The sequence below is a fragment of the Phalacrocorax aristotelis genome, chromosome Z (assembly GCF_949628215.1).
Source record: "Phalacrocorax aristotelis chromosome Z, bGulAri2.1, whole genome shotgun sequence".
Lineage (NCBI taxonomy): Eukaryota > Metazoa > Chordata > Aves > Suliformes > Phalacrocoracidae > Phalacrocorax > Phalacrocorax aristotelis.
Window position 1 is genome coordinate 13,971,328 of NC_134311.1, and position 18,696 is coordinate 13,990,023.

The following is an 18,696-nucleotide window of genomic DNA, read 5'->3' on the forward strand; positions in this document are numbered from 1 at the left end:
AAATTCCACAGTCAGATGGATAGATGAGAGCAATATCCTCTGAGCTGTCAAGATTGAAACTCCTTTAGGGAAATGACACATCTTAAGTTAGTCCTAAAAATGCAGCGTACTGAGTGCTATACCAGTAACAAATCTTACTGGCAGAAAGACAAAAATCAAAACAAGTGGATATGTGTATATATCACAACATTGGACTGGGCTAAGGAAAACAACAGTTATCCTAAATCTGTATCTTAGCCAACGGATGCCTGCCTCACAAGAGGCATCTGTCAGTGTCTAGACAGACATACTGTATGTCAGTAGTATCCCTTGGTCAATGTGCTCTTTTAATGAATAAAGTAATTCAAATTTCGAAGCAGACAGGTTGATCCTTTCTAATTCACTGAAGAGGATAGGTACTCTAACTCTTAGCCATGCAGGTCACAAACAATGGTACTGCCCTTCTTGTAATACTAAGTGGAAAACGGATATAAAAACCTCAATATGGAAAAAAGGTCATTTTTACAGAAAAGGCTAAAAAACACATTATTGTATAAATACCTGAGTAATAGATTTTTGGAAGATGATGTTAGGCTTTCGGTATGTTCTGATTCATGCACATCCCCCTGATTTCCTTGTCCGCTTATTTCTGCTTTTCTGTTAGAGGTTGATCTGGACATGACCTCCTCTTCCTGTTTGGATGCTGAATTCTCAAGCGGTACTTTCCCTAAGTTCTCCAAAGTCTCAAGCTGGCTTCTCTCAGCCATTGGGGACATAGACTCAGACATCATAGAGGTAAGTACTTCTTCCTTTGCTGAAGCCCCTGTTTTTTGAAAAGGATTCCCTGTAAAAGGAGTTGAGAGTCATTCCAGGACTTCAGCTACATAACTACAGTGATAACACAACAGCCCAAAAGATGTGTGTGATGTTAAGATGGCTTGCATCATCTTAGGGAATGGCCTTAGAGAAGGGCTGAATGTCTTTTTGTTTCTACTTTCATGTTAGATAGCCTTATACAGGACTATTTAGCACAATGACAGCCAGAATTAAACTGTGATGTATTATGCATTTACATTCATTACACTTTGTTATAAGAGTTTAAGTTTACCTACCAGAAGCTATCATTGGAGCATTCGTGGATTTTATTGAATAACACTGTATTTAAAAAAAGAAAAAAAAAGTTATTTCTCTGTTTCTTTCAATATAGAAGAGACAATGAAAGTTGATAAAGCCATATCATGCATGTACAGTTCTAAGAACAAGAGTGAAACAGAAGACTACATCTTTAGTACAGTATCATTCATCACTTAACTCATTTCCTGAGCAGGCTTTTCAAGGTGTTCTTATGACAAATGACTCCAGACAAGGATGTCAAGATGAGAGGTCAAAGAAGGAAGATGATTGTAATCTAGTCCTTCCTGGAAAAGCTCTCTGAATCATTCCCTCACCCAGACATACTACACAATCTTAGCCTACTCACAAAAATGAGTGGTTGTCACTGCCACAAGGTTGGTCATATTCTAAAATCACAAGAGGGAGGCTAGAAACATAATGGACAGTTTTTACTTGCACCTTGTTCTTTTAAACTAATACCCACTATGTTAAAAAATGGTAGGAACATATCATACAACTTCTTCATGTAACAGACACAATGAGGAATCATAACATCGTTCAGTGAACCTAGACAGTCTGCCAGTCCTCCAGCATACATCCAGAGCTTCCCCTCCTGCAATGTCATTGTTGAAAACACTGTGGTGAATGAACCGAATAAGACATATTATCAGTCTGCCTTCTAGGAAGCCTAGTAAAAAACACCTGAGAGCGTACAGATTCTCAAAAAAAATTAATACTAAATCAACAGCCCAAAAACTGTTGTGGAGTTCAAACTAAAAAGCAGTCTATGGATGTTGATCTTCCTCTTAAGTTGTACAGGCAGTACATTTTTAAGCGACCATTAAACAATAAACATAATTAAAATACTGTATTATGTCTTATGCATCTACACTATGTATAAAGACTCACTTACCAAATTACCATCTCACCTTATAAGTGGTTTCCAAGTTACCTTCCCCTACAACAGTAGACAGAGTTTTCTTGGCAGGAGGAAAATCATTCTCTTCAAGCTCAGCGGCTGACCTTTTCTGAGTTGTCTGCAAATTTGGAACAGGCTCTACTGATGAACTCTCTAGTTGTTTGGTTTCCATACCGCTGTTTAAAGGTGCTGTAAATTCATCAGCTGCAGTTGTCTTGGATCCAATGCTGTTTCTATATAAAATCATTATTGTGACTGTACAAGAAGCCAAAATTTACCGTGTATAACATTTCTGTATGGAAATTACATGTGGATCTACAGTGATACTCTTTTGTTGCTTAACATCAATATTCACTTCACATGTACTATTTACTACCAAGAAACATTTGCTGCACTATCTCGAGTTAGAGAATTGAATTTTTCTAGTCATAATAGAATCTAGTTACTTTAGAAGCTGTTCTATTTGAACTCCACTTGGTATTTTCATAAAATGTAAAAAATATGACAACTGATTAACTGCTCTAGAAAATTCTAAGATACAGTATTATTTATATGCATAGTTGAATCTTCACCCCCATGCAGTATGGGACAGTGAGATAGAAGATGTGCCCTAACTCTGCCTGTCAGCAATTCTGTCTATCATCAGTAGTTCCACAGAAGTTAGAATTCTTACACTGTGTAGCCAAAATTCACTCAAAGACCTATCCTTTCAATAACTAAGGGAATGACATTAACATCTGATGTCACAGGACAAAGTCCTGGAATTGCATCACACCTCTAGTTATGATCTGAGGACTTATATTAATATTAGTAATACATTTTTTTATAACTGGCAACACTTGCTATTCTTTGGAATGTCTTTTTGCTTTGATATTGGGTTTTTTTCCTCCCAAATTGATCAGAAGATCTAGTTCAAGTGTAATGTTGAAATAACAATTTTGTTACATTGCACTGAGGAGTACTCCTTGTAAAAGAAACTCAAACCCTTTGTTTCACAGTACTGCAAGCCAGCGATTTTTCTGTTGCATAATATGTTTGCTTTTTCAGCTCTTCTGCCTTATGACATGGCACAAACTCAAAAGAATGATGTCTGAATTTATGTCTGCCATTTATCATGTCCTCCGGAAGACCCTCTATGCTAAAAATTTGGGAGAGCCATTAATAAACAGCTACTTTACAAAACTGTAGAAGTACTGTAAAAATACAAACATGCTTAGTTTTTTCTTTTCAATTTCTTGTCATTCTAAGTATCTATGGCAGAATAGACTCAGGCTGGACAAATTACTTCTTCTAAAAAGGAAGACTTGTTCTAAAGGATAAGTCAGAATTAAGGTTGACACCAAAATCCCAGCTAACTAAACCACTAAATTTAAGACACTGATTTTTCTCAAGTCTGATTAAAGCCCTTTTCACTTTCTTAATTCTCTGACCAGCCTGCCAAAATTATTTCCTCATGCATTTCTCCTTTTGAAGAATCTGTATCTCTATATATAGTGTGTGTATATGCACATGTACATATATGATATGTATACTCTGATCTGTAATGCACATTCAGGGAATCAAGGTTCACAAAAAGGGTTTCACTTTGCTCAAAAATAAAGCATTTACCTCTCCACTTCAGTCACACTTGTCTCACTTGCATTTATCGGGCTGATAAGTATTGGGGCTGGTAGTAATGGTTCTGAAGTTTGTTCCAGTAAAGCAGATGCATTAAACTCTCGTGAGTCAGCTGGGATTTCCACCAATGTTAAAATGAATGTCTGTTCCTCCTCCGGACAGGTATGATTGTCATTCTCTACTATAAATTTTTTTTAGGGAAATAGAGAAATAACAAAAATCTATTATTCAGGTTTGAAATTACATTGTTCTCTTCATGCCCTCCCTACCTTGAGTAATTAAATTTTAGGCACTCATTTCTCCATAGGGATATTTCTTCTTAGAAGAGATAAGCATCGTCACCCCCTGGAGCCTATTCATTGCAGTGGAGTCCTGATTACCATTCAGAATGAAGAATATTAAAAATGTCTAGTAGGGATGGAGCTTTTTAAGTGGATGTTCTAGCATCAGGGAACAATTTGCAGTTTAATTATACTTCTGTAATGGTGGTCAAATTGCCCTCTGTCTTTAATTGCAACTGTCAGGTATTAAGAGTTACTTCTTTAAATTGCAGGAGTCTGCTGTTTTGAAGGTAAACACAAGGCTTTTCCCCCTAACTTTGAACTTGCAGAAGAGGACCTGAGAAGCATAGTCTTGAATTTAATAAATGAAAAATATAAATAATTTAGTCAACAGATGGATGTTAACAGATAACTGCCAAATACATGCTAATGGATGGCAGTTAAGGAGAGAACATTTGTAAAGTTTTCAAAAGATGGAAAACAACAGGGCTGCTCCATTACTTAAGACAGCTCTCATTCTTGGTGATGTAAAGCTGCTGTTATTCCAACCTCAACTCACTTTGGTTCTTTATCTAATTACAGATGATTTGAGAGGCTCTATCCCAAGATCCTTTCAATAACAGAGTATAACAACAAATGTCTAAGAAGAAGTATTAGCCCTCTCTTTTGCATATGCTCAGGAGTTACAACCTTGCACTGCAGTTTCCATGTAAAGTAAGTATTCTGGTCTTCTGACACAGTGATTTTCCCATATTTTAGACACGTATTTGTTCCAAACCAACTCCATTTAATTTTGTTTTAGGGAAAAGCAGTCATCACCTTCATACCTTTAATCACATCTAATCAGTTAGGAGTTAATTTACTGGCTTACTACAGCTAAAAGAGGCATGTCTGGTTGTTTTCTTCCTTTTTCGTTCCCTTCTTCTCCTTTCTCCCCTGCTCCACACTTGTATAGTCCAGCCCTCCTCCTCACACAAGTGGTGCTCATGTAGTCACACACTGGTATTCACTTGACAACTTCATGAGCCACTGTAGCTCACTAAGCCAGTGGAAAACTACACAGGTTCTCTCCCTCTGTCACATTCAGTTTTTGACAGGTAAGTGAGTCAGAGGCTCATAAAGAGCTCTAACAACTGCTAAACGTAGCACGAGGTAAGCAGCGGGAGGTCACAGCAGGGATGAGCGAGCAAGAACTTTCCTTTCCACTGATGTTTAAACTTAATGAAGTGCCATTCAAAAGTTCTGAAGTCTAGTTTGTGTTAATGAAACGTAATGATAAGAGGCTAGGGAGGGGAATGGCACTGTGCTGTGGGTCATTATTTTTCTTAATTAAATAGACTGATTAATCATGTCAGTTGGAACTTTTTTTTAAATTCATCTTTCTGTAACAACGATCTACAAAAGTGTGGGCTTTTGCTAACTTAAGTGTATTGGCACATTATACCTGAAGTCTCTTCTGTGCTGCTTACACATTGTTGTTGAGAATCCTGAGTACAAGCTTCCTTCTAGAAATAACACATTTGAAATAAAACAAGTTAGTAAATCTGAGAAATAGCTCTAGAAAACAGAAAAGAGAAAAAAATTCATGTCAAATGCTAAAGAGACAAAAAAATCTAATGACATCATCATAATGGCATTTTGTCAGCTTTTACTTCTAGCTATTCTAGGTTGAAGGATATTAGTCTGACCAGGACAAGAAACACTTGGGCAATATAAAATTTATATGCCGCTCATTGTCTGTACTGATGGTTTATCAAAATAAATTTATACTTCCTACAGCACAACTCTGTCAGAGATGACTCACATAATAAATTGCTCAGTGGCACTAAGAGCACAAATTCCCCCAACCATTACAAAACCACTAAGTGCCAAAGAAAAACACCAAGCTCTGCAACTGTCTATCTCTTCCCATTTATGGCATGTACCTTTGCTAAAAACAGGAATACTCCACTGCAGGTTGCCTCTTCCCACATTCTCTGCCAGTCCTATGAAAGCCAAATCATTCTTGTACCTTGTTCTAACATGTGATCAGCCTTGACACATCAACAGGTTGCACTGGGGAAACAACCTGCTACCTGTCAGCTGCTCCACCATAACTACATGAACACTGATCTCAGGCAACACTAGAAAACCTGAGGGTAATGAGAATAAACCTTTCTCTCATGAAGAAACAAGATACTTCTTGTTTATACTAGAAGAAGGATACACAAACCACTGCAACGAAATGGATGTGAAAGACGTACTGTTTTCCTATTATAATATGCACGTAAAACTCTTCCTTGCGTTCTGAAATACATGGGAAAGAGTGTAGCAACAGATGAAGAGTGTTTTAAATGAAGTAAATGAAGGTGACAATGGAAGTGCTGCACCCAGCAGTGACATTTTAACTTCATTTTAATTTAAACAAATATAACAGTAAGAGGTCAGACTGAATGAATGAGTCCTAGGTAACTTATTCCATCAAAACTCTTTAAAATTTCCTCAAAATTTTGCTAATATATGTATAATTTATTGCTAAAATGCTATAAACTGAGGCTTTCAAAGATTAAGTTCGTCTAAAAGATTATGTTTGGTTATGCCTTTGCAAAAAAAAAGTTTCATTCACCAGCTGAAGTACTAGGTCTTTAAAATGGGTGAGTACATTTGCACTGAAAACCTCTTCCTTTGCAGAATTTCAGGAACTGGGTGCTTCTAAACTGTAATTAAATTAATTTTTTTTACCTGACTAAAGTTGATTGTGAATATATTGTAGTCAGGAGGGCAGGGATTTTGCTCAGGAATTCCAACCACAGAAGTTTGACTTGGATAATCCTCTAGTCCAAGGTGAGATTTTCCAGGTTTCGGTGATGCAGATATAGGTATTAAATCTCCTGAATTTCCACAAGTATCTCTCATCTCTATTCTGTAAGGTATATATCTAGTTAATTTGAGACCAATTGAAGATACCCTGTGCATGGGGTAAATTCTGTATAATTATTTATTTAATATGTAGCTTATGTCACTACAGAGAAACAGGGCACCTGTTTAAAAACTACATCATTCTGCTAAACACAATGCATAATTTTTGAACAAGTCTACATAAAGTATTTCAAGAAAAAGCCTCCCTAACACCACTAATTGAGACTTTACTACTAAAAGCATGACCAAGAAGGAATCTTTGCAAATTGATCAACTCCTTAACATTTACTTTCAGACACTCTTTCATGGAAGATAATTAACCAGCAACATAATTACTCAGTTCCGAAACAGCAAACATAAGATAATGTTTTACTTCCAGAAGCTATAGGACAACATTCAAGAGAGAAAAAAACTTAAAAGTAAAGGTCTAAACTGTGCATTTCTGTGCACACACACAATATCTGTTTCCATCACAGACACATAATGCCAGAAAGAACCTAGCATAAATAAGCAGTGTCAGAGGATCTCTCTCCTTAAAGAAAAAGGTGTAGTAATTTAACCTGGTATCTGTAGCATTTTTCTCAAAATATTCTTCGACAACTATATTTGTGCCAGTGCTTTGATCCTCTACATTAATGATGATTCCATCCTCAGAAGGGACTAATTCCTTGGTAGAAATGTCCGAAGAAAATAAATACTGACTAGGAGATCTATTTTGTTTGGAGTAGGCGTGGGTTACAAGGCTATTGGCCGTGTCCAACTCATCTTGAGCGGGTAACATGTGTGTCCATTCTGGTTAAAACAATAAAGAGAATAGAAAAACAAAAGACTCAGGTTTGGCATGTACATAGGCTATTTTACAGATGTTCAACTTCAAACCTCATTTAAAGTCTGCATTCTCCAAAGACACAAATTCAAATCCCAAGTAAATGCAGTCCTAAGATCACACTTTCAATAGCAAGAATGCAGAAACTGACATTCAAGTAATAAAAGCAGATAATAAATTCTAAATAAACGTCCATCAAAAAAATAGACTAAAACCTCGTAATTTCAGATTGTACCTAGTTAGGTGGAAAAAGCTATGCTTCAGGTTAAAGGCCTGAAAAGATCACTAACAGTTATGGTCATTTAAGCCCAACTCCTTTCTTTTGTCCAATTTATGCAACCAGATTAATTAAAAAACATTCTTCCTACAACAGGTTCTCAGAAGCATCCTTCTAGCATAGTGATACAGTTGCAGTATCCAGTAGGGTGCCTTACTTTTCTCCAGCCAAACTGCATTGCCTTGTCTCACTATGCATTACAATTCAGCAGGACTAAAAGCATAAATGACTCTTGACCTCCTGCTATGCAGTAGCCTGTGGAAGAGCTTTGCAGCCACTACTCCATTCCTCCTTAGGTGCACCCAGAAAGTACAAGCAAGGCTTTGTCCCATAAATCAGACCATACCTTCAGTGCTTGTGCTTAACTGGAACATTGGATCACCCATTGCAAGTAAAGTCATGGCAGCTTCAGCGCTTCCATCACTAATTCCTGCAAAGTTGTTCATACATGTTAAAAAATCACAAGCACATTAACCAGAAATCCACTTACCTATATTCAAAAAGCATTTAACACTATCATCAATGTAGTGAAGTATGTATTTTTTAAATTGTTGCCAGTAATGGGTCAGAATTATTGTAGACAGACAGCAATTCTCATCCACTAAACTCAAACTGTTGTAAAAACACTGAGCAGCAACATTATTTCCTTTAATGGGGTACTGGGTACAGATGGCAAGGTGTTGGCAGCAGGGGGGCTGCCCCGGACACAGCCAGTTACAGCTGTGTATTCCCCACAGGATACAGCTGAGCATGTCAGCCAAGATGGTGGTACCTTTGGGAAACTATTTAAGAAAGCTGTGCAGCAGTGAAGAGTGAGGGGAAAAAGTGTCAAAAACCACCCTGTGAACACCAAGGTCAGTAAGGAACACGTGGGAGGAGGTGCCTCGTGTGTGGGAGCAGAGATTCCCCTGCAACCTGTGGAGAAGACCTTGGTGGAACAGGTAGATATCCCCTGATGAAATTGCACCCTGTAGAGGACCCATGGTGGAGCAGACATCTTGAAGGACTGTTTCTCATGGGAAGGACACCACACTGGAGCAGGGGAAGAGTGGGACGAGGAAGAAGCAGCAGAGATGCTGCTTTCCCTGATGAGGGAAAGGTGTTTTTGTCTTTGTTTCTCATCATCCTACTCTATTTTATTTGGCAATAGACTAAATTAGTTTTCCCCAAGTTGAGTCTGTTTTGGTAAGTGATCTCCTTGTCTTTATCTCAACCCAGGAGCTTTTCCATTTTATTTTCTTCCCTTATTCTGTTGAGGAGGAGGAGTGGGAGAGCATCTGGGTGGGCATCTCACAGCCAGCCAAGGTCAACTCACCACAAACGGAGAAGAAAGAGGTAACAGTTTAATCACAGAAATCCATAACCTAGAGTCTTGATCCATATGCCACTTTAAACTTGCCATTCCTAATCTCTCCCCAGAATACACCCCCTTGGCCTATCACTAACTGGTCATATCAGACAAAACACTTCCATCCTCCAAAGCTATTGTACTGAAATGCATGGAAAGAACGAAGTAGGCTTCCCCTCCTTCAACTAAGACAGCAGTTCACTCAGTTTCCAGTGCTCCCTATGAAGATGTATTGAGAATGTATTTAAAACTGAAAGCTATTCTAAAAACTAATAGATCCATAAGACCTTGTAACATCTCACATGGAAAGAATATTTGTTTCTGGAAGACTGTGGTAACAGTGTGTCACATGTGCTATTTTACCAGTTTAGGATATTAAAGTCAGAGACCACAGAGATGACAAAGCTATGAATCAGCCTACTCTCTGTGTCACTCAGTCACACATGAAGCAAGCTGCAAGTAAGCGCTTGCAAAGTTTCCTCTCCTCCTGGTACAACTGTCCACAGCATGAGAAAGTGATAGATGGGACACACAAAGGGCACATTCTGACCCTGGGAACAGAACCTTACAATGCTTGGTTGCCCTACCTGATAGATAACAGTCAGAAAGAAAGTGGTTTACACCTCCTTCAAAACTAAGTGTCCAGTATCTCATGAGCAGGTTTTTTTATAAGATATAAAACCTCCAGACTTCCAGCAAGAATAACTACATATTGGTAGCAAGTTAACGGGAAAGAGATGAGCAAGATTGTTTCATATCTACCTTTGTCCACCTCTGGATTTTCATGTACGGTTGTTTCCTTAAAAAAAAAGAAAAACAATATCAAAGTTCTATATAAAATGAGTTCACAATTTTAATTCAGTGTTTTCGGCTTCAGTAATTCAGTAAATTCTCTGCCCAAAGGTTACCCTGGCTTTGAAAGGGTGTTTTAAAGGCTTACAATATTTACTTACATAGTTTTCCTATAGCTGTGTCCCTCATATCTGTGTGGGACAGGCAAGAATCTATCAAGCTACACTGCTACAAGCAGACATGGCAACCAGACACTGTCCATGTAGTTTTGTACATGCTATGAACAAAAAAACCCAAAAACAAAACCACAAAAAAAAACACCAAAAAGACAACATTCTTACAGCTATTGAGGTGCTTACTTTTTCCTCCTTCTGTACCACTGGCTGGACAGATGCATGACAGAGACTTTCAACATCAGAAGCCATCTGCACATCTGGTAGATTCACAGGTATTTCCAGCTGTAAAAATTATTTTAAAACTATTTCAGTTCATCAGCCCCAAAAGAAAATCCGTCAAATGCAAATTTTTATAAGCCACATACCCTTACCAGATCTTGAACATTTAGTGGGATCCTTCCCAAAAATCACGCCTTATACTATATACCTCCTGACTTAAGAAGATAGCAGTTGTATGAACTGGAGGCAGAACTCGTAGTGCTGCTTGTAACTAACTAGAAGCATCAGACACCCTAAGACCTTGTTTCTAATTGCTTATTACTCCACCAAACTAAGTTATGCAGCTGAGATCTCTCTTGGTGGCTGTTTACCTCAGATGGGTTTTGTTAGTTTTCACGCTTTTTCTGCCTTTTAAGTCTCCAGGAAAGAAAAAAAGTGCAGCCTTTTTCCAAAGTACGACTAGAGAATATACACACAAGCACACCCAGATACCCACCCACCCATTTTACCTGTAATTTTTTTCTTCTTCTTCTTTAACAATATTGTTTTCATTCAGAACTTCAGACATTTAACATTTTCAGAAATGAGGGCTTGATATTTGGCAGAAAGGTTACAATATTTCCAGTGAAGTTCTTATGAAAAACACTGCTCTATGTGGGTAGCTTTCAAAGGCTTGCACTTTTACAAACACTTCCCACTGATCTATTTAAATTTGACAACAGCTGAGTCCTTGGGTATCTAACCATACCCCTTACTAGTACTCATGGCTCCTGTGTGTTGAACCAGAAGACTATCATCATTCCCACATATAATATAGTCCACATCTTTGAAATGAAGTGACTCAGCAAAACTTTCCATGCAACAACAGTCCTTCCCATTATTGTTCCAGAGTATCCCTTGGTGTTTTGACTGAGCTTTAAATTCTCTTGCTGTTTCACCCAGAGAAAGAAACACTGTGATTAATTCAGGAGACAAGGAAGAAAAAAAAAAAAGCAGGATTGTAAGCAAGAATTGGAGTGAATGGGAAGAAGTAGTGATGAAGATCTGAGGCACAAATGGAATGGATAAACAGATTTGAAACAAAGCAAAAAGAAAGAAAAAAAGATCTGTGAAGACACATCTCTGAGATAAGACAGGTTAGAAAGTACAAAAAAAAAGTAAAGAAGTCACGTTGAATGATAGAGAAAAAAAAATAGGAGAATGTCTAAACCTTTGAGCACAATCCCTTTCAAGGCCTGGAACAGAGTCCACTGTTCCCAAACCTCAACAGATCCCTGATGACTAAAAGGTATGCCATTTCCTCTCTAGTGACTGGTCTTAGTAGATATGATACCAAGTCTTGCTACAGTCTTACAGTCTCAAGTTTTATTCTAGTCTAAGAGTACAATTAAAACATAGGCTTGCACCCTAAGGCTTGAAGTTTCCATCTCTACAAATGGTCCATGGAAGAGTCAAAACATACAGCTTTTGAAAAAAATTAACATAGATGTAGATGGTCTCTCATTGACAGTAGCAGGGACTGAGGCCCACGGATCTGTCCATGCCAGACAGAGCAGGAACATCCCTGAATGCGCTGCAGCCCATGGAGGATCCTGCTGGAACACAGGCAAAGCCTGGAGTCCACTGCAGTGTCAAACCCTACAGCCAGAACGAAAGGAACAAGGGCTGGAGATTTTAATGGATATACACTTCAACTTTTTTTTTGACTGATTATTTGAGTTTTATGCTATAGTTAAGTACTATAGCAAGAACAACATGAATCAAGGGAAGACAAGCCTCACAAGAAACCAGGCAGGTGTAATAGTGTCCAACCTGAGCTGGCCTTGGTGCCCAAAAACTCAACACAACATTCTGAGCAACCACGTAATACATGGAGCCCAAGGTATGGGCTAAATAACTCAAAGGACATTTCACAGACATTTTAAGGGGATGGCCTACAGACCAAGGGAATGATATCCATGTATGTATCAAAGGAGAGGAAGAGAAGTTGTGGTTAATAAGGATGTAGGACCCAAGCATGACATAAATGGTGTCAAATAAAGGCTGAAGATTGTACTAGGCATGGCTGAGATGAATTTAATTTACATCATAGCAGCCCACATGGTGCTGTATTTTGGAGTTATGACTACAACAGTGTTGATAACACACCAGTGTTTTTGCTGTTGCTGAACAGTACTTGCACAATGTCAAAGCTTTTGTTTTCCTACTCTTTCCTTCAGCAAGTAGGTTGGGTGTGGGCAAGGGGTCAGGAAAGCACACAATTGGGACAACTGACCCAAATTCAAGAAAGGGATACTGATATCATATGATGTTGAGCTCAGCAAAAAAATCTCAGGGAAAGCAGGAGGAAGAGAAGGGCATTTGTGGTTATAGCATTTGTCTTCCAGAGTAACTCTTATGCAAGCTGAGGCCCTGCTTTCCAGGAAGTGGCCTGCCAATGGAAAGTAGTGAATAAATTCCTTATTTGCTTTCTCATGCAGCTTTTGCTTCCCATATTGAACTGTCTTTGTATCAATCCATAAGTCTTCTTACCTTCCTTCTACTTTCTCCTTGTCCCACAGGAGAGGTGAGTGAGCAAGCAGCTGTGTGTGTGCTTGCCTGCTGGTCAGTGTCAGCCCACCATACAGTTAAAGTTTCTTGGTGAGGGAGACACCACATACAGAAAAATGTCCCTCATTCCCTCATTTTCTAACATTCAAATGTAAAATTCAAATGCTCCACTTGTTCCAGCTTGGGCCTCAAAACATGTAGTAAGCATGCTAGTCTGTGCCTACATTCAATCCCAATAAACGAATGGGTGAGCACCCTGCAGACCTATATGCAGCTTGTAAACATACCCGGACCTTAGACTGATGTAGTATTTTGTTCAAAACCAAGTACATGTGCCAAGCAACAACCCTTCTACTCTCAACGCCATTCTTAATGAATTAAATTAAATTGTGATAAAACTCAAATACTCAGAGATGCAATTAGAATAAAAGCTGTTTAAACAATCAAAACAAAGGTACATATGCAGAACCCAGCCACATGATACCTCCTCCATGATTTCCTCTATCTGAACAGGAACAGGTTTTGGAGATCGCAGACCTATAGGAACAAACACTGGAGCTTTGTTTACTTCCTCTGGTGCAAAGCATTGATCTTCATCCTCAGGTTCAAAGTCGTCTTCCTCTTCCTCCTCTTCCTCTTGAGAAGCCCGCAGGGTCACCAGGGTTATCTTTGTACCTCTGTGCGCCTTCCTATATTTCCTTCTATGTCTAGTTTTCAAACTTTTGCCTCCAGTAAGACTCAGTTTAAGTTCTTGCCATTGATTCCACTTCTCATTGCAATCCACCTCACATTCAGAGGCAGAAGAAATAGGACTTCTTAGCTCTGAGGCACATTTTGGCAGAGCTATCCATTCTGATGACCTTCTGGACTGCCTTCTAAAATACAGAGCAAAAGCATGTTTAAAAACAATGAAGTCCAATACATTACAAAAAAAGGGTGTCACAAATCAAAACACACTCAATAAATAAAAAAGGGACATGATCAACAAATGTAATATATTTACTTCCTTAGTGACAAAAACGCATCCACATACCATTTAATCAGAAATCCTAATTTCTTCATGTATGCACAAAATGCTGATTGTAGTTATCAATTAAGCAGTTTTGAGTGTTAGAAAGATGCACAATTAAATGTACAAAATACAGAATTCTTTGATTAGAAAAGGATTAATTAATTTTCATTTTGGAGGGACATGGAAGCCACATACATTTTATGTCATGGGAACGTTCCCAGTTCTCTTTTGCTAAAGCTATACTAGGAGCTCCAAACTACGACACTTTAGTTGATCAGACTAATGCCTAGAAACTAGAACTGTTAGATGACAACTAATCATCTGCTCCAGTTTCTCATACAGCAATTTCTTCAATAAACAGCTGCTTACTGTTTCCCTCCTCAAAATGACGGGCATGACCACTTTGGGTACCAAAAGTAATTCCACACTTCCCCCAAAAAACATCCTCCTTGGTGAACTCTTCGGGAGGGCAAACAATCAGCAGCTGAGGACACTTCCAGCATTGAGTTTCTATTTAGGTTAATCCCACAGTCCCTGTCCCCCCAGTACGGGTACTTCAAAGTCCTCCTATTTAAAATCAGGAATTGATGTTGAAAGCAAAGCTGCACCCTGGGATGGGCTGCTGGCTGTATTCATGTGATGAGAGTGCAGGCAGGGTGAGAGACATAGGGATATCTACATGCATCTGGTAGAGTTCAGATGGAAGACACAGGACTGACATCCTGCATGTACTCACATAACACACTGCAGAACTATCGTTAATAATTACATTTTTGAAACAAAAGCCAAAACCAATCAGTTGAGCTTACAAACCAAAATTCATTGTTTTACCTTGTGAGATTGTCTGAACTTTTTTCCTGAGAGGTATAAAGCCGGTAATCATCATCATCTTCTACTTCACTCTCACTCTCTGATGATATCTCTAAAGACTGAAGACTACTATCCTGCCTGATTCTTTTACAAGATGTTTCTCCAACAGAGTCTGTAAAATTGTGTTTTCTTGTAGCCTCCGGGAAGGATGCAGCTTCCACAATGTTACTGGAGTTTTGCTGAACAGAGGAGAAAATCACTGCTGTGTTAAGTTCCAAACATTTTTAAATGGTTTTGGTGACAAGAAGATTTAAAGAACTAAGTTTGAGGTTCTTGAAAACATGTCTAGTTGTCACCTCTGATAGCTTAGGACACTTTAATTTCAGGTAGAAGTGTCATTAGATGGTATTACCTATGGCACCCAAGTTCCCAGTGCTGCTACTAGTTAATAGACCATGGCCTTGCTCAGCTTAAGAGCAGCAACTCTTCAGAAGCTGGAAAGATGAATCATTTTCTAAAGCTACCTATTAATTTAAAGAACAGTTTGAGGGAAGGAAAAATTCTAAGACAGAACAGTGTGTCTTAGAATCTAAAAACTGTGGAAATATTTAAGTCCATTTATTCAGCATCATTTCTAATAGTGAAGTAAAAAAAAATATTAACTTTTCACAGCCATATACTAGATTTCTGTGCCATCTATGGTTTTACTAATTTAAACACAAGAATGGAGATATAAATTGGCTCAAAACACACCATCAGCACTTACCACCAATACATCTGTTTTTTCTGACACCAAACACTCTTCTGCATTTCTATTGTCAGTCTTGTCCTCTTCTCTGTTTTCATCTTCTTCACAATAATCTCTTTTTCTCGTAATTTTCATTAGGTTTGGCCTTGGGTTCCATAGGATTTCCCTCGCTTGAAGCAAAGGTTTTGTATCACTCTGTTTACTTTCTTCTCCAGAACTTAATTTATCACTGGACCTACAAAAATATTTTGCAATTTTTACTTCTCAGGAACTACAAAATACACTCTACAAGCTTGGTTTACTATGAAATATTTAGTAATTCCAGCTAGAAGTGAACTTAAATGTTCTGCATTTTTATTTAGTTAGTTGGTGAAGTTTAAAAAAATAAGGGAAGAAAAAAACAATAAGAAAAGGAGATAATTGGCTTTTCTGCAGTAGTGGCCTTTCTGATTACTTTTGGAAAAATCTTTTGGAAGGAAAACAACATTAAGAAGTCCGGTAGAGCAGAAAGTTCCAACTATACCACCATAGGTCCCAAAAATTAAGCAACCATAGGAATGTTGTATTGATTAATTCCAGTGTTCATGATACTATTGCTTTAAACAGGATGAAATTCTTACGTCTGTTCAAGCAAATTCAGATCAGTCAGACAGAAATCTCGGGCTTCTAAACTCATGTCTCCAGAAAAGGCAAGAAGGATGATCCAGGAAACTATAGGCTAGTCAGCCTCACCTCAGTCCCTGGGAATGTGATGGAAAAACTAGTCCTGAAAACTACTTCCAGGCACATGAAAAACAAGAAGTTTGCTTGGAGTGGTCAGCATGGATTCACAATGGGGAAGTCATGCTTAACTAGCTTGATAACTTTTATGATTAAATGACTGGCTCAATAGATGAAGGGAGAGAAGTAGATAGTGTCTACCTTGACTTCAGCAAAGCTTCTAACACTGTCTTCCCTAACATCCTCACAGAGGAGGCTGATGAAGTATGGGCTGGACAAGCAGACAATGAAGTGCACTGAACACTGATTGAATGGCCAGGCTCAGAGGTTGGTGATCAGTGGCACAAAGTCTAGTTGGAGGCTAGTAACTAGGAATGTACCCTTTGGGTCAATACTGTGTCCAATCCTGTTCAACATCTTCATTAATGATCTGGATGATGGGGCATACCCTCAGCAAGTTTACAGATGATGCAGAACTGGGAGGAGTGGCTGATACACCAGGGGGGTCATGCTGTCAACCAGAGAGACCTGGACAGTCTGGAGAAATGGGCTGACAGGAACCTCATGAAGGGACTTCCAGAGGTTCCTTCCAACCACAGCCATTCTGTGAAATTCCACTAGCACAGAAGCCAAGAAGACTGTAAGGTAAGGCCTATGTCTTAGCATGAAGACTCTCTGAGATTATTTCAACATAAGTTATAGAAGAGATTTTAAGCAGAGGCTCAGAGACAGAAAGGAACCAGAAGATAATTTTAGAAAACAGCAAAAGTAAATTGATTTGAGGCTGCTCTGTTATCAGTTACTATTGAGCAAAAGGTAGTTTATAACATAATCTAGAACTGTTATATGTAAATGGCACTATCTGCCTCATATTGCGCACACATAAAAAGCATCCCCTCCACCAAAGAACCAGGACACTGCACACTGCTGCATGAACTTCTCCTGCTGGAAAGAAAAAGTGAAGAGACTCAGACAGCAAGCTCATTTTACATTACTCTACCTACCACTTCTCAGTTATAAGTGAGTGCAAATGGCACTGCTCAGTCTTCCTTTCAACAGTCCACATTCATATAATGCACTGCAGCCTAAGAACGTATTACTGAGAAATTCAGACAGCTAAATGCTGATTACTTGCTTCTACTCTCACCTGCAAAATACCTTATAAAAGAAAAATTCTGTTAAAAACTCTTCTGTTACCTAAGGATGCCACCTAGTGACCTTCACAGCATGCAGCATGTAACAATTAGTACACCTCACACCCTACACTGCAAAAAGCAGGTGCCATATGAAAACAACTGGGCAAATACACAAAGTTTTTAAAGCTTTTTTTACATTGTCAACAGAGAACTCTACCTTTCTATGGTATCCTGAATGCTTTCTATAGAATCTGTAGATAGGCATTCTTCTTGTTCTCCCTTGCTGTGGCAGTTAGGTGATTTTTTAGAGGAACAGAGTTTTTCTGACGTCATACTTCTTGGATTTATGTCTAGATTGTCATTCTTGGCCAAATCCCCCCCAGATAACAATACTTCCATGTCATCCTTAGATGTGAGGGGGGAGAAAAAAAACCAACACAATATTAGCACAAAATATATCACCTGTAAAATAAAGCATTGCAAGTTATGATCAAGATGTTCACCTGATACAAAAATTTGCTTTAGATACTTTCAAGAAGTTTATGGCACCCATCACTGTTCCTTGTTCCTTTAGAAAAGGTATTTATCTAATAAAAACAGACACTATAACCAATATAGTCTTTCATGAGCAACTACCAAGACGTTCAGAAAAGACCCAGCAAAAGAAATACGGCATGCAGGTAACTATTTACATATCATGAACATGACAAATTTCAAAGCTTAAGTGAAGTGTTTAGATTTGTTAACAGAAATCTATATATTACCAATGTGTCATTAACAGAATTTTAGAAGACCTTATATTAGGATGCAAATATTAAACAAGAATGTAATTCTTACTAGTTCAAAATTAATTTATGCATTTAAAACAGCTTATTTAGATATCTTAAAAATTACACGGAAAGTATAGTCAGAAAAATCTGAATAGAATTCTCACTTTTGAGGAAAGAGATTCCTCAGATTCTTCTGTCACAAGAAGATTCTTTCCTTTATTTGCTTCTTCCTCAACTGGAGAGGCAAGTTTTTGTGCCACTGGAGATTCTTTTTTGCTATATGTGCTTTCCAGGTTTGGGCTAGTTCTCTGAGATCCATTCCTTATGAATTGTCCTGGTTTCACAGCAACCAGCTTATCTTCTTGGGAAGCAGATTTCTCAGCACTAGTAAATGTAAAGCAAACAAACAAAAACAAACAAACAAGAAACTCCAAAAAATATGTCACTTGACTTTGGTTTGGAGAGGAAAAAAGAAGGTCTGCATACATCAAGTTTTGAATCAACA

At 38.3% G+C, this 18,696-nt stretch overlaps 1 protein-coding gene across 2 annotated transcripts in view; it reads right to left on the reverse strand.

Annotated features, from left to right (window-relative positions):
- LOC142050515 (transcription factor TFIIIB component B'' homolog) overlaps positions 1-18,696 on the reverse strand; it is a 53,434-nt gene that overhangs the window by 3,675 nt on the left and 31,063 nt on the right. For both annotated transcript variants that reach the window (XM_075079200.1, XM_075079199.1), the window contains exons 24-38: positions 18,356-18,575; positions 17,639-17,826; positions 15,584-15,800; positions 14,839-15,056; positions 13,480-13,870; positions 10,410-10,508; positions 10,021-10,057; positions 8,257-8,340; positions 7,368-7,599; positions 6,631-6,811; positions 5,354-5,414; positions 3,620-3,809; positions 2,022-2,244; positions 1,092-1,134; positions 541-823 (exon numbers count right to left, since the gene is read on the reverse strand). In XM_075079200.1, the coding sequence (XP_074935301.1) occupies positions 541-823; positions 1,092-1,134; positions 2,022-2,244; positions 3,620-3,809; positions 5,354-5,414; positions 6,631-6,811; positions 7,368-7,599; positions 8,257-8,340; positions 10,021-10,057; positions 10,410-10,508; positions 13,480-13,870; positions 14,839-15,056; positions 15,584-15,800; positions 17,639-17,826; positions 18,356-18,575 (2,667 nt within the window). The remainder of the gene's footprint in view (positions 1-540; positions 824-1,091; positions 1,135-2,021; positions 2,245-3,619; positions 3,810-5,353; positions 5,415-6,630; positions 6,812-7,367; positions 7,600-8,256; positions 8,341-10,020; positions 10,058-10,409; positions 10,509-13,479; positions 13,871-14,838; positions 15,057-15,583; positions 15,801-17,638; positions 17,827-18,355; positions 18,576-18,696) is intronic.